This window comes from Contarinia nasturtii, unplaced genomic scaffold (assembly GCF_009176525.2).
Source record: "Contarinia nasturtii isolate CC-2019 unplaced genomic scaffold, AAFC_CNas_1.1 Cnas_scaffold_928, whole genome shotgun sequence".
NCBI classification, from domain to species: domain Eukaryota; kingdom Metazoa; phylum Arthropoda; class Insecta; order Diptera; family Cecidomyiidae; genus Contarinia; species Contarinia nasturtii.
This window is the reverse complement of record NW_022198275.1, coordinates 1,557,877-1,578,381: the sequence shown is the minus strand read 5'-3', so window position 1 is coordinate 1,578,381 and position 20,505 is coordinate 1,557,877. Positions and strand designations below refer to the sequence as shown.

Here is a 20,505-nt window from a genome sequence, read left to right as displayed (position 1 = left end):
AACAAGCCAACTATTTGTGCATGCCATGGGGCTAAAAATGTAGAAAAAACAGAATACTTGCAGCATATTGACAGAAGATTGACATTGACACTGAATAAACGATCAAAACTGGTGCTGAAAACATTCTCCAATAGTATAATGTTGCCATATCCAATATATAACGGTCCATATCTTGATATTTCATGAAAATATTTCAAAGCTTAACATAAATCTGATGCGGTGGCGTTGTTCCAGTTTCCAATTGATTCCCTAATTCTGAACAGTCCATTAAAATAATCTCTGAACATAACATGATTGTATTGTTGATGATGCACGACGTTGTTTCGATGGCCAAACCGCCGATTGTACCAAATGTAGTAATCGTTGTTTGAAGCATCAAATTAAGGTGAAAAGCCCACACCACATCTTCATCGAGGAATGGCAATTTTATGGCCAAAAATGTGATCAAATGACCGGTCTTCATAAATTCCAACATTGGACCGATCATTGCTTGAGCAGTCGATAATAGGATAAAATTCATGAACAGTATCGTCATTCTTATCGATTTTTTACCATAAAAATCGCATAAATTGTTCAATTTGGTGTCTTCTTTTATGTCCGATTTTTAAAAAGTTTTTATTTCAAATATAAATTAATTATAATTTTGTTTTTAAATTTTAGTACCTTTTGTATCCGGATAGATGAAATCGGTCGCAAAAAGCAAGATTCGTCGGTACATAAAGCGATTGGAGTTTATGGTTTCAAAGTACAATAGGACACTCTGGAAAATTGTTATTATTGAATTTTTTTCGAGTTCTTAACTTTAATTTCATGGACTTAGAAATGATTGCATAATTTTAAATAAACATATTATTATAAGTCACGATAGACGTATTTTATGATTTCAATATTTGTTTAGCAATCATTATAATTTTATTTGTCTATATACTTAACTGGAACGGCAATTCCAACAACGCACGTTGCTTTTATGCCGTGCGAAAAGTTATTATTATAAGTATTGTATATAACGGTGTAAACGGCCAATATCAAATAAATGAGCACCATAGTACCAGCTGCATAAGATAACCAAAACACTCGACTATCACTTAAAAATCGAACACCAATTGAATCGCACATTAAACGACAAGCCTTAACAACCAACATAGCTTTCCCTTTTGGTGTCATTTGATCGATTTCTTTTGAAATATTCGAAATTTTTACTTTTGACCAGGCCCATTTTTGCGAATTTGAATTCATTTTGAGTGATTCGTTTAAATGAGCAACAATCTCACCTTAGGTACAAACTTCAACTGTAAATCAAATCATGCATGCCCATCCTTCTTATCTTCATTTATTTCCTCGCGTAGAATAATTAAAAAATTTACTCAAGGTAAGTTAAATTAAAGAAATTAATCTATTCCATTATTTATTTTCATTCCTTTCTATATCGATTGCCATTCATCTGAATGCGAGTTTGAATTCAAAAGGGAAATTATAGAAAATTAGTGGTTGCCCTTTAAAATACTTCATATTTCATCAAAAGAAAAATGCATGTTGCCAATAATTGTTCATTCTTTAAAAGTCGATGAGTAAACATGCATACATTAATTCGGTCATGCACAGATACTCAGACCAAATCCTGTGGACGCCCCTGACAGCGATTAGATGTAATTTCATGATAAGATTATTGATGTATTGAAAACATAACAAATATAAATATGAAGAAATGAAGGTTTGTTTTAAAAGCTTATTTCTCATTTTGTTTTCAAGTAGTATTTAACTTTAAAAAAATATGAATTTTATGCCATTATATGTTTACTCAAAAATAAATTTATGTCAATAAATTATCGAAAAGAAAAACTGTATTTAAAGCCAGTCTAGAAATATTTTCCTTGTAATTCGACTAGAACAAAGACAGAAAACAGATACATTTTATAAGTTACAAGCAACTTTCAAAGTGAAATATTTCTCATCATGGATAGCATAATTCCAAACGAAAGTGAATCAGTTGAACAACTTCTAACACATATTGGTACTGAAAAGTTTTCTCTTTTAAGAATAAATTTAGCCCAATCTCTCCATTTCTCTCTCTCTCTCTTATTATTATTGCAATTTTAAATGTTTTAATCGTAGTCGTAAACTATTTGGCTCAATTGTACTGTATTTGCGTGATTTGGAATACATTGGACGTCAGCGAAATTGTGAGAATTAATTTCAATCGAAATTATAATACAGAAATCTATCCGCAAATGCTGTGGTTGAAATATGAAGCAATTAGTGGAAATCATACAAATATCGACAATTTGGTTCAGATGGGGATTGATAATGGTTGTCAGGTGAAAAAGCATACAGAAATCATCCAATTAGTTTGTACTAAAGTGATTAGTTACTTTTTTGATTGCCCCTTTTAAGGCGTTCATTGTGACTCCGAACTCGGTAATCGATTTCATGGATGGATTTGAAAATGTTAGATTTACATCAAAGAATCGATATCATTCGATGCACGTTGTGGCTTTGCCCACCACCATTGATAAAACAAATCAATATATTAATGATATTTTGAATTGTGGAACTGTTCAAGGTGAGACCGTTATATTATGAAATGAAGTTTAGGTCGATTGAAAGAAATAATAAATGTTTTATCTCTCCGAAGACATTCCAAATATTTTGATTATTTCGCATTCCACCGGCCAGTATAACGTTAATAATAATAAAATAAAATTTGGTGATTCTTCATATGATTTAATTACATCACAATTTGTGGGACAATACAATACTTCGGAGCCTCGTCTATTGGATACATTTGATATTGCCAGCGGGACTTTAATTGAAAATGCAAACCTTTTTCCAGATAAATTTTCAAATTTACAAGGTCGTTTGCTGCGGATTGCTTTGTTCAATTATAAACCATATACTATTTGGATGGAAGTTGTAAGGAAGACACATTGAAAGAGTGACTATAAGATTATTTTTAAAAATCAGTGAATAGATTGGGCTATAGCAGTGCTATTTTCACAGCTCCTGATAATAGGTGCTATTTGTGAACAACGCATACGGACAGCAATTTTATGATACAATTCTGAACAATAGGCCTATTGATTTGTTTATGCAAAAAAAATACTAAAATCAATAAGTCTATTGTTCTATTCACATTTTGAATATTTCGTTCGGAATTGTATCATAAAGTCGCAAATAGTGCCCATGAATAGGAGCTGTGAAAAAAGCACTGATATAGCTGTAGCTCAATCTATTCACTGTAAAAAAATCAGTTATAAATATGTATTCCTCAAATTGACAGACGCCCGGAACAGGAAATATGGATGCGCTTGATTCGGAACAAGAAAAAACTATATTTATTGATGGCACCGAATCACGTTTGATCATGGCCTTTTGCAAGTTATATAATTGCACGTTGGCTGTTTTAATCGGTACTATATATTTTTTGAAATGAGATTAGTCAAACAACTCTTAGTCAATTTCCTTATCTAAATACTAGATGAAGAAAGTGAATGGGGTGTACTATCGGATAATATGACTGGAAATGGCGTGTTGGGCGCAATTGTAGAAAGACGTGCTGACGTTGGCATCGCTGGACTTTTCCTTTGGTATTTAATTTTTCAAATGATTTTCAAATTGGGAAGAATTTGAATTATTCGTTTTTCTTTAGGTTTCATGAGTTTCTATTTCTGGACTATTCTTCAATAATTTCACGTAGTGGAGTCACTTGCATTTGCCCAAAGCCAAAGTTTGTTAAAAATGATATAGAAAATCAATTTGATTTTGGTCTGTAATGATTTCATTGTTAATAGATTACTTGGTAGATGGCTTTTACCATTGCGACCATTTACACCAACAATGTGGGCAGCAGACTTTATTTCATTCGTGAGCCTTTTTCTTACGATATTTTTGATAAAATTAACGAAGAGCTATGCAAATTCAATGTGTGAAAATGATATAATATCTGTTTGGCTACATGTATGGGCTATATATTTGGAACAATCGACAAATTTCAGGTATACATGGCATATATACATTGGAAGTATAGTATAGTATACCAAATAGTATAATGTTGGTAACGCGGCGTTCAAACGCTGCGTTTAGATGCTCCGTTTAGACGCTGCATTGTTGGCTAGATGTGTAAATGAGCGCAAATATTTGTGGCATGTGCGTCAATGTGAGGATGTATAGAGTTCAAGTCTCTTTGAGTTGACGGTGGCGCCCCCCCATTTCAAAGGGAACGTCAATGTTATTTAACAACTCAAATCGTAACTAAACAGCGTGCTTTGTTTTAAATGTGTTGATACATCCTCCCATTGATGTGCGTACGTTATATGCAGCGATTTCCGCATATTAAAGTTTAACAGTTAAACTAAACAGTATATAAATACTTCAGTAATGTGCGAGCAACATTTTCCAGAGGGTTGATTTCAAAATTTTCTTCAAAAAACCCTAGGAAATCAAGAAAAATTTCGTTTCTGACGTATATCCCTAGCAAATCACATTACTGACATACTTATAATATTATTTAGTATGTATACTATACTATATACTTCCAATTTATATTATACATATGCCAATTTTGAATCGTATCAAATATATTATGTAAAAATGTGTTCGATTTATTTTATCGACAGTACAAGACATTTGCCAGTAATTATCATTAGCATTATTTCACTATTAACATCTCTGTTGCTTGCAAATACATATGGTGCGGGTCTTTCCAGTATTATGACTATTCCTCTGTATGTTTTAAACAATTACTCTGTGCCAGTTAGACATAAAAAATAACCAATACGCATAAAAACGCTTTTAGATATGAAGCGCCAATCGATACACCACAACAATTGGCTGAAAAGAACTGGGCATGGGGAGCCACACGAGATGTATGGATTTATTCTATTTCGAATGCAACCGAGGTAAATCCACAGTTTCATTCCTAAACATAAATTATTAAGTGAAAAAAATTTCTTCGCAAATAGCCTGAATTAAAAAAATTGGTCAGTATGTTTCAAGCAAGTACTTTTGAAAAGTTGAGTGCACGACGAACAAGTGGAGATTTTTGCTATTCCGTAGAGCGACTTCAGTTTGGTAAAATACGGATATTTTTCATATGAATGTGGTTGGACATTTTCTGGATATATCCGTTGAACAGAGCGTTTAGCTAGATATGATTGTGTGCATTGCACACAGCAGATATATCCATAAAATTTCCAAGCAGTGATGAATATCATCTTTTTATTGCATTTTTCAGGACACTATGCTGTTGGTGACTATATCGATGAAAAAGCTTTGAACTATCTGCAATTGATGAACACCGACATCTATTATGAAAACATTGTTCGATTTGCATGTTTTGCATGTGATAGAAAGCGGAATCCAAAAATATTGGGAATTGCAGGTATGCATCCAAGTTAGACTCTAGATAAAATGGGAAATAAATTGGAGGAAAAATTGGTTTTAGACAGTGGCCAATCAAACAAACCGGAAGATACATTTGGGCATTTCCATATCAAGACAACGCGATAAACCTGGTTTAGTTCGTTTAAGTTTTGATCACGTCAGTGGAGCATTCATTTTATTGGGCATTGGATTACTTATCGCATCAATTTCCTTTGTTTGTGAATTATTGTTTCATAAATTAAAGAGAAATCAAACTAAAAAGTCACGCTTTCAAAATGCTTTAAAAAGTGCTTTGAAAGCATAAACGTAGCGTAACCGTAGTGTAAACGTAGCCTAATCGTAGCGCAGTAATATTTGAAACAACCATCGTGACTGAAAGATAATTTAATCAAGACACCATCCAACAATTTCGTCTTTGTAATAACTTACATTGATAACCACGTTAATAGATGGCGAATTATTGTGCGACTTTTTTCTCGCCTATATTAATTTACAGGGATTCATGGTGGTTGGTTTGAAATAATGATTACTTTTTACAATTCATTTATTTGAAAATCAATTTTTTTTTACTTTTTTCTATCTTTTTCAGTACATTTTTCAAAAAAAATAAAGTTTTATACGTCGCAAAATGATATAATAGGTAAATTATAAACAGTTCCTATCGTAAAAAAGTAAATCAAATTCTATCGGAGGAAAATAAGAAACTACTATAGCTTTTTGCGATGGATAAAATTATTTTTTTGAAAAATTTTGGGGCATTCATTTTATTAGTCATCGGATTGCTTATCGCTACGATTTCCTTTGTTTGAGAACCACTTAGTGTATTTTTCTTTATAAATTTGTGTCACGAAATAAAAAATTCTATGGAAATTGAAGAAAACAATTATGCATTTTATACATCAAAATATTTAAATCGAAATAATTTTATTTACATTTTTCAAATTGCTAGAAAATCACTTCAAATATACAAAAATCGTTAAAAAAAATGAGAAATAATCCGCTGCTACAATTGAAATGTTAGAATTTACATGTAAATAACTTAGTATACAAACAGTATTAATTTTTTTTTTAATTTTTTTCGGCAGTGAATATTACATGAACACTCGTACATATTGTAAAAATCACGATCAAAAATCGAACAAATTCGATTTTAATATTAATGATCCATTGCGTGATCGTGCAATTTTATTAAGCTACCTCGTTGATACTTTGTAATTGGCAAGTCTTTATTTGCTGTATTGAATTGATTTAAATTTGATGAAAATGATTGGCTCGAACTCAGCATACTGTTATCATCTTGAAAATGTGATGGTGTCTGTGGTTGTTGCAATGAAAATTGGCTAAATGAACGTGAAAGTATTTTAAAATTTGGTGATTTTTTGTTGTTCGGATTTGCAAATACATCTGATGATGTGGATGATGGTGGAAATGCAACCGGCTGTTGATAACTGTCTGGTTTTTGTGGTTGTGGTTTGATAAGACCGTTATTTAGTTTGGTCGTATGTGTCATTGATGTTGGCTCCGCAACAATAAATGTTCGTTCAACCTCTGAATCGTCGCATAATGAATTTTCACGTGATTCAAAGCCAGAGCTTTTCGATGATGCTCTTGACATCATCGGAAAAATTTCTTTTGCAGCAGGTCGTTGTTCGACTTTGTATTCATTCGTGGGATGCGTTGATTTTTTCTGAGGTGATGTACTATTCCAATAACCGCCAGCTAACCATGATTGATTCACTGAATGATGTGTTTCGTTCAAACTCAAACGTGATGGTGAAAGAATTGCTTTTTTATTACGTAATGTATCACCCACTAAATCCCATGAACCAGATGTTCTTGATGGCATTTGCGAATTAAAATGCTTCCCACCACTAATACTTAAGTGGGTTATTCCACTCTCAAAATCATTTGGCACATCATAGAATGAGTTGCGTGACGCTGATCTGGGATTCGGTTCAACAGCATTAAAGTAAGTTTTATTCAATGATTGTAACGACATTGCACTTGGACACTGCGATCTATTGCACAAAACTGGCGATTTTGCTGATATAAATGATCTTTGTGATGTATGTAGTCTATCGCGTGTCAAATCCATTTGACTTCCTCTGTAGAAACCACGTTCTGATCCAAACGATGTATTTATATCGGATGCGGCTGTTCTTGTAGTGGCTATTGATTGTGTTGAAAGACCATACGATCGGCGACGCAATGAATTTGTTGAGTATATTGATGGCGTTTTGGATGCAATGGTCGAATTCAAAACTCTTGTCTCATTCCACATTGAACGTTTACTTGCCGTTGATATATCTGATCGCATCGATGTATTTAACAAGCTTTCTGTCTCACTTTCATCTGAATAATCCGAATTCATGTCGGAATCAATGCGATGGAAACTCGAGTTATGGTCACTGATCGTTTCAATTTGTTTATTGGGCAATACGAAGAAATTGATGATTGATAACGATGCTGTTGACCATACCAAAAGTAGCTGAAAATCGAAATATGTTGACAAGTCAATCGATCAAAAATGAATTAAATTTTAAAAGTAAAAAAAATCATTTTATCTTCGATTCCATTAGAATGGGCTTGAAAAGTTACCTGAACAAAGTCTAAAACGAGAGTGTGTTCCAAATTGTTTGTTTCCTGAATAAGGGTCGGTAAAATCATGCCCAAACTCCACAATAAAAGTGATATGACTGGTCCCCAACATAGTCCGAACATGAATAGCAAAAATACCGAGAGAAAGCATCCCGAAACATTTGTTGTGACTGTTGAATAACCCGGATTCAAATCGGTCGCATCATTCACATTGATTTCAACCAATTCGAAAATTTCCGTGGTAATCACTTTCCAAAAATCACCGCTCACATATGTATACACATATTTTATCGACATTTGTGCGCACGTACCAATAAATGATATATATGGCAACTCAAGTATATATTGAATAAATTGTAAAACTAAAATTTTCATTGCCGAAATATACGATAAAATGGTTAGAATAAATGTCGTGGTATTATCGTTAAAAATTGAATCAAGCTTTGGTTTTGTGATATTCATTCGATTAGAGACGGTAAATGATTGCAACAACGAAATGACAACTAATGCAGCTAATGAGATGCGCGCAAATGTAAGTCGCTTCTTATACACAACAGCTTTATTGGATTTTTGATTTAGAGTCAAGTTGAATGCTTGTAATCCTTTGGCTCCGATTTGCTTCAGTTTTGATCCCAAAATATTCGTTTTCACTTTGTTGAGGGTACGTTTCAAGTGACGCTCACAACGTGGACACAAACGATATGCTTGTTCCAATTTATGCCTGTCATTTTTTTTTAAATAAAAAATCGATTAATTTCACAATGAAACGATTATAATTTTTAAAAAAGAGTTTTAATCCAAACATACCGATAATCTTCAACTTCTTCATCAAAGTAGGCTTCATTTTCTGGCTCAAATGATGCCAATTGTTGTACTTTGAGCTCTTGATTTCGATTACATGGTTCGCACAGTCCATTGTATGGCATTAATCGACCGTTTATTATTGAACCACCATTTATCGATGAAAAACTTGATGTTTTCCATTTGTTGAGTTTTGCACTTCTTTGTGCCGGAATATCACAGTTATAATCTCCATCCTAAAAAGTTGTTAGTGAACTGTTATGAGAATGTTGCAGCACGCATAATATTTTTGACAAAACTCACCTCAGCAAAGCCATTGTATTGCTCACATTTTGGACACGTAAATTTGTTTAAATCATCATACGGTACTCGGCTATCCTCATTGCAAAACCAACAATTTACAGTCACTGGAAATCGACGCCTGAAATATACATCAAAATGATCAAATCCCACATTTTTCTATGCGAATATTTACTGTGCTGTTCTAAGTAAAGATTAAAAAGAAAAAATGCCGGAAAATGCACAGTTTTAATACAAATATCCAGTGAAACAATGATATTTACCTGATTTTGAAATAAATATTTATTGAGGTTATAATAAAGAGAAATCCTATTGAAATCGCAGGTACAATGTAACTCAAATGCTCGATTGTATATTTCATAATTTTTATTTAATACACGTCCTTAGTATTTAATGTTTTCTTTTCTTTCTTTTAAAAAAATGATCTTCTTTGTGTGCAAATCAAAACTATCGTTTTTCCAGTTAATACAACACTGAACCGCGTGAGGTTTTCGATGGTTTTGACGATACACTGTCTACCATTTAGACAAACTGTGTGTATGTATTGGTTTCGCTCCAAAAACTAGTAAGAACGATACAAACTGGATTATATTTGCATTTTTTTACAAAATTTTCAACGCCATAAATTTGATGTCGATGATTTTATATTGATGATTTTCCGTTATTTTAAAACTTAATTTTTTTTCTTTATTTTTGTGCAAAAAAGAAGCAATAGCTTGCTGTAACAGACACATACACACATATATGCTAAAGCCGCTTATACCTCCCTTGGAATTCCGATGTTCAGCAATTGTGACAGTTGACACTTGGCGGGTATTTTGACATTTACATAACCAATTCCAATGTTATTTTGTGAATAATTTTTTTCATTTATATTTTGAATGGAAGAAAAAACAATCTTCTCTATGCATTTTATTTAATACAACAAACGAATAAGTTTTCTATATTTGAAGAACCAAAACCGAAATATATTCATCACAATGTGATGCTGAATTCCATGAAATGAAACCTTAATAATAAATATCTACAATTTTGCTTGTTGTTGTTCTTTGAGTTTATATAAGATTGCGTGTGCCTCATCGTAGGCAGGATTGGTAAATTGTCGCACCAATTTTAACCATTCACCAACATTTGGACGATTTGCCGTGGGATCATATCCTGTCATGGCTGTAAAATGGATAATTGAATGAGTGTGTTGTCATCACAGGACTGATCGATTAATCAGATTCAATAAATAAAGTCAATGTCTTACTTGGTTGTTCGATTTCACAAGCGGCCAATATATCGGCAAATGAAATTTGATTAGTGCCAGATATAAAGGAACCTGGTCGAAGCCATAGATTTTCAATCATATCCAATGTTTTTTCCATTTGAGCTTCGGCCGAAGCGACAATTTGGGCGTCGCCGGGACTTGGACCAATGGTACGCGGTTTCATGTATTTTAACATCCAATATTGAGCACACGTTTGTCTTGTGTGATAATGTTGCCATTCTAAGTATTCATCTATTCGCGCACGGACGTGGTTGTTTTTTGGATACCATTGATCATCAACCTCATATTGACTGGTCAAATAGCGAAAAATAGCAATACTTTCTGATAACTGGAAACTATTATCTACAATTGCTGGCACTTTCTTGAATCGATTCACAGTGTCGCGATATTCATCCGTTAAATGTACACCTAAGATAGAAATGTGCAATTTTGAGAAAATTAACTCTAGATATTCTACCATAATTGTTAACCTTTCCGCAATGCGATGGGATGCTCATCGACGGGAATTTTTGTCTGCTTTAGAAATATGTACAACGCTCTTGATGGCTGCGATAGTAAATCGTAATAGAATTTTATCGGTGCACTCATTTTTATTTGTGAAGTAAACTTTTCATATGAGGTTTATTCACAAGTAACTCTGTCAGGTTAATGTTCTTTTCAGACACTAAAACATTGATATGGTATTATCTGTCAAATGTATTTCAATACAACATAACCTTAGTAGTAGCTCTTGACACTATATTTGATTTTCGCGCGTACATTTACGCTTTGTATTATCCTAGGTATTATCATTTTTAATTGGCTCTTTTTCAATTTATATTCGAAAAAACTTCTTTGTCTTCACAGAAGACGATTATCACCACCAAAACAAATCATCAAAATTAATGTTTTTCCAAAGAAAAATTCATAGATTGAGAATGTTTAAATTTTAACGACCAATTATACTTACTTATATGCGTTATAACTTCTTAGTTGTTCCTTTCATTTTTCTGTCTTTTTCGTCGAAAAGAATAAAATGTTGGTTTTCTGGATATTTACTGAACTTATTTTGTTTATGAAAAATCGAATTATTAAATAACAAATAAATAAATAAGATTTCAACAAATCACTTCAAGTGTAGTTACTAGACAAATGTGATAACCTGGAGTAACACCTCTGTCGTGCAGTTACCATTTTTTATTTTTATCAACACAAGCTCAAATTTAATCTCACAAAACATCAAACATCTCACACATACAAATCACTGTTTGGCCGAAAATATGAACGTTTGCTAGTCAAGTTATTGCTGCGTCAAAAGTAAAAAAAAAATGATTGTTTCAACCACCGATTCGAATCTAACCACCGAAACCGTCTTTGGTTCTATGACACATACAAACGCAACTGTATCAATGTGAGAACACATTCACATCGCCGTTTGACCCATTTAATTCAACCACTACTAAAAACACAAAAACCGAAAAAGTTTTTTGAGTAAATATCACAAGCTAGTCCATATACTTTTTGTATTTTATTATTGAATTATATTTTATTAATGGTTTTTTGAATACGCTTAAATAAAATATTTTTGGCATCTTTTTTAAAAAATATCGTTTATTCGTTTAGAACAATCAGTATAAAAAAAGACAACTATTTACTTTAAATTTGGTTGCAATTAAAATTATCCGCTTCTTATATTAAAAAACATTTCTTCCTTTCAAGTTGAAAGTTTCAATAATAGATGATTTCTCTGTTAAAATATCGAGGCCATTAAAATTAACAATTCATATACAATTGCCGTTTTTTATATAATTTTGCTCGAAAATCATTCGATTTTCGTGTCATCCTTGTAAAATTGTTTTTTTTTTCTTTAAAACTTAACATAAAATTGGAATGCTATATTAAACGTTTCCGACAATTATCTGACCCACAATGGCATTCAGTCTTTTGAGAATCGAATAGGGGATAGGCGTAGTCAAATGTCAGTTCTTCGTCGGCTTTAACGATTCGGCTTGTGAAAAATGCAATCATTGGAAATCGTTTATCATCATCGACGAAAACCTGTTGTGAGAACAAATTTGGGGAGCAGGAATGCTGAAATAGAATAGAATTAATTAATTTTTATCAATACGAAATAAAATCTCGAAAAAGAACTTACATTAAGAAATCGTGCGATATTTCCATGTGAGATAGCATCAATAACGAATCGTTTTATTTTCTTTACGATGAATTCGGACTCGGGAAAAGATTCGGCATTTTTTTCAATTGGTGGAAAGTAATTTAAAAATGACAGTTGAACGCCATCCCCTTTCATTCGTGGTATTTTGTTAGGTAATTGCTTATTTGGTTCAAAAGTACTATCAGAGCTTGCGCTCTCTTCATCACTACTACTAACATTGACTTTGCTTTGTGGCAAACGAAATTGATATCTAAAATCTTTCTTATCGGCTGTCTCTTCATCGAGCACATCTCCGGCATAATGGCACACGAAAATTCCTGATGTTAATAATTTACAATTAGTATTTAACAAAGAAATTAAAAAAATGGATTAAAAGATTTAATCCGAATTAATTGCGAACACACCTTCTGGTAAGTCACTTTTTGTTTTAACGCCCCAGCCTTTATGCTTCGTCATGAATACTTCCAGTTTGTGTTGCATACCACGTTGAGCAATGCGATTTAGACATTTTTGGCTGCAACATTTACAACTTGAGCTACATTCCACAATGCCCGTTTTGACGTCTTTTAAAAGTCTCATGTTCTTATATCCAACATCCACATATCGTTTATATTCGGCTTTCTGAAGATCTTTTTGCTTCAAACATTGAATGGTCAGTTGCCAACACGAACACTTGCTGAAAAATGGTTTAAAAAAATCATGTTAGTTTATGGTAACTGTGCCAAAATCGAGATGGTTCACTTTGCTCTTTATTTAACTGAAAAGTACATCACCTTTTATCACGACAGAAATCTTCACAGTCACATCCATTACGTTGCAAATTATTTTCTGGTATCTCAGGGATGTATTCATAGTTATATCCGGTGATGTACTTAAAATCCATATACATTTGGCCACCACGCACTACAACTGGAATTGGTTCGAGGCCCTTTGAAAGATCCTGAAACAAAATCAGAAATTATTACCAAATGAATTACACCAAATAGCTGCATTGTATACATTGTCTTTTAAGGTTTCCATTTGAATATTTGGCAGTTCGATATTTGCGTTCAGCTCAAAACAGTCGATGTTTAATTTGGAATTGGTTCGCACTAAATACCTGTGAATAGCATGATAGTTTCGTAGAATGATCCCACAAGGAGTTTTATACAAACTTTTCTCACGCATCCATCCTGTCATAATGGGCCGTTGAAATGCACTATACATTTTAATATCGATGCCATTTACATCGGTTTGTTCATTAATGCGAAGGCACTGTGGTCCACATTCATGTGTGACGGGCTGAACGCCAGTTGCATCAAAACTCAATGATGAACGATATTTCTTTTTTGCACCTCTTGACTTCTTTGGTTCCGCTACTGGGTTGATTAGTTCGAAGTTAAGAATGTCATTCGTTGCACGAAGGCATGTTTTGTACGTCTTATAGTTTATGAGCTTATCAAATGCCTTTGACTTGATGAGATTACGATACACTTGTGACAGACGCGGGCTACCTAAGTAAATCCATTCGAATCGTTTCGGTGCATCGAACGCAATCAACGTTAGAGCCAATTTAACTTCCTTTACCGTAACCTTTTTCCACGCACCATCTAGTTCGACTAGTACTCTATTTCCACTTTCTGGCGCCAATTCTACCACATCCTCCTGCTCCAATATGAATTCGAAATAGGCTTTTGCATTCCAATGAGCTGTTGAATGAAATTACATAAAACGTAGTTCAAGTCAGGTTTATTTGAATGTAGCCGATTGAACTGATAATGATATTGTCAATTTATGCAATAAATCAAGAAACATACCATGTTTGTATCCATAATCGCCAAGTACTCGCCTAATGTGAACTACTGAAACATACTGCACAATACCATCGTCGAAAAATACCAAATATCTTCCATGTAAATCATGGTGTCCGCTCACAATTCCCGGATAAAAAGCCAAACATTCATTCTTGTACAATTGCTTTTTTTCACCAGAATTGTCAAGTATGTATGGCATTTCGTCCTTGTCCCGTCGTGCAATCACGCGAGTGCCTCTTATCAATTCCATATACATTGGTTCCTTATAACTGGCTAATTCAAATTCCGCAACACGCTTTTGATGTTCATCATCACAGAATTTTACATGATACATACGATTGCCGTCGACAACACCAAATTCCTTTACCAAAGAACACTCTTGCCATGCGTCTATAATATGATCTTGTGTCGTTCTATTTGCCCAGTATACATTTTTTTTAGTGGCTGGTGATTCTGTACAACCATAACAAATCTTATTTAATTTAAAAAAAAAATTATTGTTGATCAGTGTTTTAATGCTTACTATCTTCTTGCACGAATTGAACATCATCTTCATCATCGCTACTAATTGGAATTGGCTCTTCCATCTCGTTCTGTGTGCATTTGTGTTCTTAGTACTTTCTGCAATATTTCTTTTGGTGAAAAAAAACTTTCTTACAGAAACACCAATTTCCACCTTCGTAGCGATTAAATAGCACAAGATTTAGAAAAAAACTGTACTCTATTTCATTAAACACACTTATAATGCCGCTGACATTGCAGCTGTCACATACCAACCAAACTGACATTTCATAGCTTTGTAATGTTGTTGTTGCTGTTATATACAGATTTTAAAAAAATTGACAGAAAAAGACGGTAATCAAACTAGATCAAAATCTTTCACTTTAATATGATCTCTTTTCTTTATTTATTTCATGAATTTCTTAATCAGCTGTATTTATATGAAAATACTCAATAACGTATATGTTGTAGATAAATGGTTTTTTTTTACAAAAAAAAATTCTAAATATTTTACACAATATTCAGTTTTTCTGCGTTAAATTTGACTCAAGTCAATACTTTTCTGCGTAATAAATGCAAAATTATGCGATATATTGCGATACAATTGCAATTTAAATAAGTAATTTTCGGAACGTAATAAATGTACATTAAATCGACTTTTCGCCGTTTAAATTGCGATTATTTTCGTCAACTTTGATCATGGATAGCTCCGTTAGTAGTTCGACAAAAGTAAGCGAATTTGTATTTTTCGCGATTTGATTCAGTACAAAGAAATTGCCCAAATGTCCATGATCGGTGGCTTTTGCTATCTGTTTGCGTGACATTGTGAGCATTGAATGGCGACGCAGAACTTCAATTCGAAGACTTTTGCTGTAGTATATAACGGTCCAGTACAACAAATTTCCCAATGATACGGCCAATTGTAAAATATACCAAATCCAAATGATGACAAAAATTTTCTGGTTCACAACATTCAATGGCATCAAACAAAGAGCATCGTACTCTTGAAGCGATCCCGATGGACCTGATGCTTTGAACATACACTTGGTGATTCTTGGAAATGCTAAATCACTATTCACTCGCCATTGTAGCGTGTCTCCGGTGATTAGTCCGGTTGTTGCTCGCCAATATGTTGCCCAATATCCGGGAATGACCATATTTAGCATAATCATATTTATCAACTGTGTGTTGGATGGAAAAATTGATACATTAAACATGAGAAAGCCGCTTTATTGGCAAAAAATATACACTTTAATCGACTCACAATACAAACTATGCTGAGCACCTTTACACCGATGTACTGATTTGTGTATATCGCATGTGCTCTGCCGGCCAATTTTTCGTTAAAATATGCGATTACATTATTCTTCTTTTCATTCCAATTCTTTCGATCGAACGAGACATCTGTAAGTTCAAGAGAATAACATCAAATATTCTTCCAATGCGCATTCTATGTTTGAAAAAAAAAAAAAAATCACTACTTGCCTAAATTTTCGCATAATTTACGAAGCAAACCACATTCAGCTACTTTCCAAATATACGCCGGGATATAAGATAAAACTGCTTGAACGATGAACACCAAAGAGATCCACTGATAGTAGCGCTGATGTAATTTATTGTCGTCGATGAAGCTACGGCAACCGAAAATATTGTTTGCTAAATAAATTGAGATAAAAAGCAAAAAATTTACAATAAAGTGTAAACACATGGCACACTATGATTCTCACATTTTCAGATAACGGCAACATAGTAACACGTGGTTTTTGTTCGTTGAATGCCGACCAAAAAAAAACTCTGACCCTTACCTGTATAGTTGGAATCGTTGCATGTGTATGTTCCGATCGACCAGCAAAAATTGTCCATCATTTTCTTACGCGCCTCGGGGCCATCGGTATAACAATCAATGGGGACACGCATTAAATCAAGAGCGGTCAGTAAAATGGAGAACAAAATCAATAGCGCAGTAGTAAATTTAGTATTGATCAAAAAAATTGTGTCGGATGTCGTAAAGTGTTTTACACTGAACAATTTGCCAAGTGGCTCCACGAGTTTATACATTTTTCGTTTGTTTCAGTCTTACTTTCTATTTAAAATAAAAAGTTCCCACGTGGATAACACTTTCGAATGGTGAAACTATAAATTTTACCTCTTGATTGATGAAGCAATGACACAAGACTGATTTGAAATCGCACATTATACATGCATACCGTTAAGACTGGTGTCGCATGCACTTCAATTGTTTTAGTTGTTGTTGTTGTTTGAACAATGAATTGTCAAATGCTCTTGTGGCTCTCAGCGAAACGCACTCAAACACAACAAATGTCACACGATGCGATTTAAAAATACGATCTCATTTAATTTGAGTATACGATATATTTTATTGATTTTTAATTCAATTTATTAATGCTGATAACAATATTGAGAATTTTATATATACCATGAACTTATACTAAACTGATATGAAATATCTTCGACATTCACACGTGTGACCATTGGCCAAATGGAAATCTATCTTCTATGGATTTTGTACGCTAAAGCACATAATATGTAATTTCATATCTTCTTTAACTTTGGCTAAAACACGCAGTACATGTCGTTCGCCATCTTCCGATAATTGTGGAATTGCCTCAAGCGCTTCGGCAAAGAATGCTTTGGCCTTTGAATTACTGTACAACTGCAACGTATCACGTAGAAATCGAATGTCGATGTTGGCTTGTAGTGCACCGTTCGCGCTGAATCGTTGAACACACGTTAAGAGTCGATTTAATTCTTCTGCTACTGTTTGAACAATTGCCTCCAATATCGAACGTAATAGCAATGGCGAAACTGCAAATACTTCCGAAAAAACGCCAACCTTTGTGAATGAGAAAAAAAAAAAAACACATAAGATTTTTGTTGAAATTACAAATAAATAAAAAATGTTGACGTTTGACTTACAAGATTATCGCAACACTCATGCGCATATGGTCGTAATCCTTCGGCGCTGCTAACCAAATCCCATTGAAATTGATTTGCAATATACATTGCTGGTTCAATTGATGCAACCAAATATTCACTCTTCTCGTTCACAAAACTCTCGATGATATTTTCGAATAGATCATTTGCCCTCACTCGACCATTATCAAATACTATTTTCGAAATGGGATATCCATTCTTTGTGAAAACCGTGTAAATATGCGCAAAAAATTGCCTATAACAATACAAACAATTGGACAAACAGCAAAGTATTTTCTGATCCCATGACATAGTTTTGCGCCAACTTTTATCGTCCGCATTCGATTGTGATGCATTCGATAAATTATTTGTTCCCGCCAATCCGACAGCCAATTGACACACCAACGGTGTTTGTTGTGTGATATCACATTGAGCCAATGTTTCAATAACATCGCAAAATGTGTTTAAAAATTCTGCCGTGTGGGCTGATATCTGTTGTAATCCTTCTGATTGTGGCTCCAAGAGCGATGTTTCACGAATTTCTGCTTTTAAACAAGCATTCAAACCTTCGTCCAAATGCTCGACAATGATTTCTTCAAATAAATTTGGTAAATTTGTAGCACCAGGAAAATCGGGTACTGCACCCATGTTCCATGTTTCTTCTTCCTCCAATCGTCTTATTTTATCGATTGCTTTCTTGAAAATCGTTGACAAACAGAACAAACGAATTTGATTGATTAACTTTTGTATAATGTCCAATACTTCGCTTGGCAAATCGACACGAATCAATGTTGCATAAGCAATACGCACGTAACGCAAACACTGTGATATCCATGGAATAAATTGAAGAATCGCTGAATTACTTGTTGCTGGCCATACTGGTATATTTGCCTTTAGATGGTTATTTCGTTGACCCGATACAGAAAGTATTGCACTTCGAATATATGAACAAAATGTTTCAATCGAATTTATGATGATGCGCTTGAAAACGCCCGGTTTTGGATCACTCAAGCCTTTCAGTTCACCTGTGAAATATGCTTGGCCCAAACGCCATAGATCTGGCAATTGACTGGCAGCTATTTCACATACTTCTTCACAGAACAAAACACGTGGCGGTGCATCGTTTGCATCGCGTTGCTTTGCCGATAATTGATTGTTCTCTCGAGCCGCGTGTTGGTCAAATATTGTCCGTAGTGTTTCGTCTAAATAATTTGAGCGCGCCTCAATTGCATCCCATGCTGCATCGGTCTCGGGAAGCTCCTGTGCAATGGCCAAACCATTTTGGAATAATTCCAAACTTGTTAAAGCTTTCACAAGTTTTTTCTGATGATCCACCGACTGCGGCATTTGACAAATCTGCTGGTGTAATTCCTTTCGAATTCCAATGATTCGTTTATCAACTTCCTCAAGAACTTTACGGAAGATCTGAAAATGGGAAATTACATGTAAATCACTTTGGAAAAACCAAATTTTCATCAAATAATTACCGGCACATCGGTTTTTCCAAAAAGATTCTTAGCCCTGGCGTAGTCATTGATAACAATATCATACTCCTTGCGTTTAGCACTCTGTTCCACCGATTTTGGCAAACAAAACAGAAATCTGAAAATGACAGCAGAATATTTATATTCCATTTTACAAGTAGTCTTATTAAAAACCACTGAATAAATAAAATGGAATGAACTCTGGACTCACTTGTGCCTGGATAAAGCAAAGAGTGCTGCTCTCATTGTGTCGGCCCTATCGCGTCGAGACAAAACATCTGTAAACAAACTATTCGATTCAATTATTGATTCTTTTATGGCCTTTTCTAATTTGAAAATTGGTTCAGTCGTTTCGGCCATATCTTCTTCATATTTATCTCGCAAAGTCATCAGCGTAGCCAATTGATCCATAACGGCACCAGCATTTGCTTTGAGAAAAGACAATTGACCATCTCGTTGACTTTCCACCTTACGACGAAGATACGATAATCCGGCTTTTAAATCATCAAATGACGTTGCATTATGATGTTCGAGTAAAAACCATCCCGGCGAGAAGTTCTCTTGAGCTAAATCGCCGGAACTCTCTGGAAAAATATCGCGCAAGTCTTCGGTTAATTTTTTCACATTGCCTTCGATAGAAAGACCCAAAGGATCTTCTTGTGTGTATTTCGTTGGTGCTAACGATCGTCGGCCCCATGACAATGATCCCATCGGCGACTCTTCAATCCAAACAGCCGACTCTTTTAATGGTCCAATTGATTCGTGATACGCACGAAACTGCACCGTTGATGATCCGACGCCACCAGATCTTGTTGTTACGATGATGTCACCTTTGCCTTTACTCGGTCCGGTTCGAGCAATTATCTTGGTTGGCGATTTCCATTCAGCAGATAATAAACAATCCGAATCGCATATTATAAGGCCTGTTGAAATGTATAAAACAATTTAAAAAATATGTTTTATTATTAAAACAGAAGAAATATGACCAAAAACAAAACAAAAGAACATAAAAACCTACCGATAAGATCACGAGCATCTTTGCCAAGAAATTCTCCTCTAATCGTTATTTTCGTGCCCGGTGCGCCCTCCTTGGGCGACAGTCCGGTTACTACCGGCTTTGGACCCATTTATAGCGATAATTTTATGCACACACTTTTGAACTCAAATGAGCAGAAAATTCACACAAAAATATAAAGATTGGACAAAACAAAAGTCATCAAATGAAAACTAAAGTGGGTGGCTATGATGAGCTGTCAAATAGTTTGTCTTTATCATTAAACTGTCAAA

General features: G+C 34.1%; 7 protein-coding genes across 7 annotated transcripts; 1 reads left to right on the top strand and 6 right to left on the bottom strand.

The window, feature by feature from the left end:
• Positions 1 to 70: 70 nt before the first annotated feature.
• Positions 71 to 1,236, bottom strand: LOC116342813. The gene is made up of 3 exons (XM_031770573.1): positions 934 to 1,236; positions 664 to 760; positions 71 to 588 (listed from the first exon to the last, which is right to left on the bottom strand). The coding sequence occupies exons 1-3, from the start codon at positions 1,234 to 1,236 to the stop codon at positions 194 to 196; spliced, it is 795 nt and encodes a 264-aa protein (XP_031626433.1). The 3' UTR covers positions 71 to 193.
• A 983-nt stretch (positions 1,237 to 2,219) lies between these two features.
• LOC116342942 lies at positions 2,220 to 5,619 on the top strand. Its single transcript, XM_031770766.1, has 12 exons — positions 2,220 to 2,315; positions 2,392 to 2,560; positions 2,633 to 2,910; positions 3,278 to 3,407; positions 3,476 to 3,584; positions 3,647 to 3,724; positions 3,789 to 3,992; positions 4,614 to 4,721; positions 4,793 to 4,895; positions 4,959 to 5,067; positions 5,231 to 5,377; positions 5,441 to 5,619. Exons 1-12 carry the CDS (start codon positions 2,229 to 2,231, stop codon positions 5,503 to 5,505), a joined length of 1,587 nt encoding a protein of 528 aa, XP_031626626.1. The 5' UTR covers positions 2,220 to 2,228; the 3' UTR covers positions 5,506 to 5,619.
• A 742-nt stretch (positions 5,620 to 6,361) lies between these two features.
• LOC116342869 lies at positions 6,362 to 9,842 on the bottom strand. Its single transcript, XM_031770659.1, has 5 exons — positions 9,342 to 9,842; positions 9,082 to 9,199; positions 8,785 to 9,014; positions 7,978 to 8,698; positions 6,362 to 7,867 (listed from the first exon to the last, which is right to left on the bottom strand). Exons 1-5 carry the CDS (start codon positions 9,437 to 9,439, stop codon positions 6,536 to 6,538), a joined length of 2,499 nt encoding a protein of 832 aa, XP_031626519.1. The 5' UTR covers positions 9,440 to 9,842; the 3' UTR covers positions 6,362 to 6,535.
• A 142-nt stretch (positions 9,843 to 9,984) lies between these two features.
• On the bottom strand, positions 9,985 to 11,035 carry LOC116342870 (glutathione S-transferase theta-1-like). Its single transcript, XM_031770660.1, has 3 exons — positions 10,822 to 11,035; positions 10,331 to 10,759; positions 9,985 to 10,245 (listed from the first exon to the last, which is right to left on the bottom strand). The coding sequence occupies exons 1-3, from the start codon at positions 10,937 to 10,939 to the stop codon at positions 10,103 to 10,105; spliced, it is 690 nt and encodes a 229-aa protein (XP_031626520.1). The 5' UTR covers positions 10,940 to 11,035; the 3' UTR covers positions 9,985 to 10,102.
• A 965-nt stretch (positions 11,036 to 12,000) lies between these two features.
• Positions 12,001 to 15,056, bottom strand: LOC116342845 (histone-lysine N-methyltransferase eggless-like). The gene is made up of 7 exons (XM_031770614.1): positions 14,823 to 15,056; positions 14,303 to 14,752; positions 13,506 to 14,194; positions 13,280 to 13,446; positions 12,911 to 13,182; positions 12,486 to 12,823; positions 12,001 to 12,421 (listed from the first exon to the last, which is right to left on the bottom strand). Exons 1-7 carry the CDS (start codon positions 14,884 to 14,886, stop codon positions 12,224 to 12,226), a joined length of 2,178 nt encoding a protein of 725 aa, XP_031626474.1. The 5' UTR covers positions 14,887 to 15,056; the 3' UTR covers positions 12,001 to 12,223.
• A 102-nt stretch (positions 15,057 to 15,158) lies between these two features.
• Positions 15,159 to 17,004, bottom strand: LOC116342907 (innexin inx5-like). The gene is made up of 4 exons (XM_031770711.1): positions 16,606 to 17,004; positions 16,286 to 16,456; positions 16,065 to 16,204; positions 15,159 to 15,981 (listed from the first exon to the last, which is right to left on the bottom strand). Exons 1-4 carry the CDS (start codon positions 16,856 to 16,858, stop codon positions 15,448 to 15,450), a joined length of 1,098 nt encoding a protein of 365 aa, XP_031626571.1. The 5' UTR covers positions 16,859 to 17,004; the 3' UTR covers positions 15,159 to 15,447.
• Positions 17,005 to 17,153: 149 nt separating this feature from the next.
• On the bottom strand, positions 17,154 to 20,367 carry LOC116343019 (exocyst complex component 2). Its single transcript, XM_031770882.1, has 5 exons — positions 20,237 to 20,367; positions 19,430 to 20,141; positions 19,222 to 19,336; positions 17,738 to 19,159; positions 17,154 to 17,654 (listed from the first exon to the last, which is right to left on the bottom strand). Exons 1-5 carry the CDS (start codon positions 20,343 to 20,345, stop codon positions 17,316 to 17,318), a joined length of 2,697 nt encoding a protein of 898 aa, XP_031626742.1. The 5' UTR covers positions 20,346 to 20,367; the 3' UTR covers positions 17,154 to 17,315.
• Positions 20,368 to 20,505: the final 138 nt, after the last annotated feature.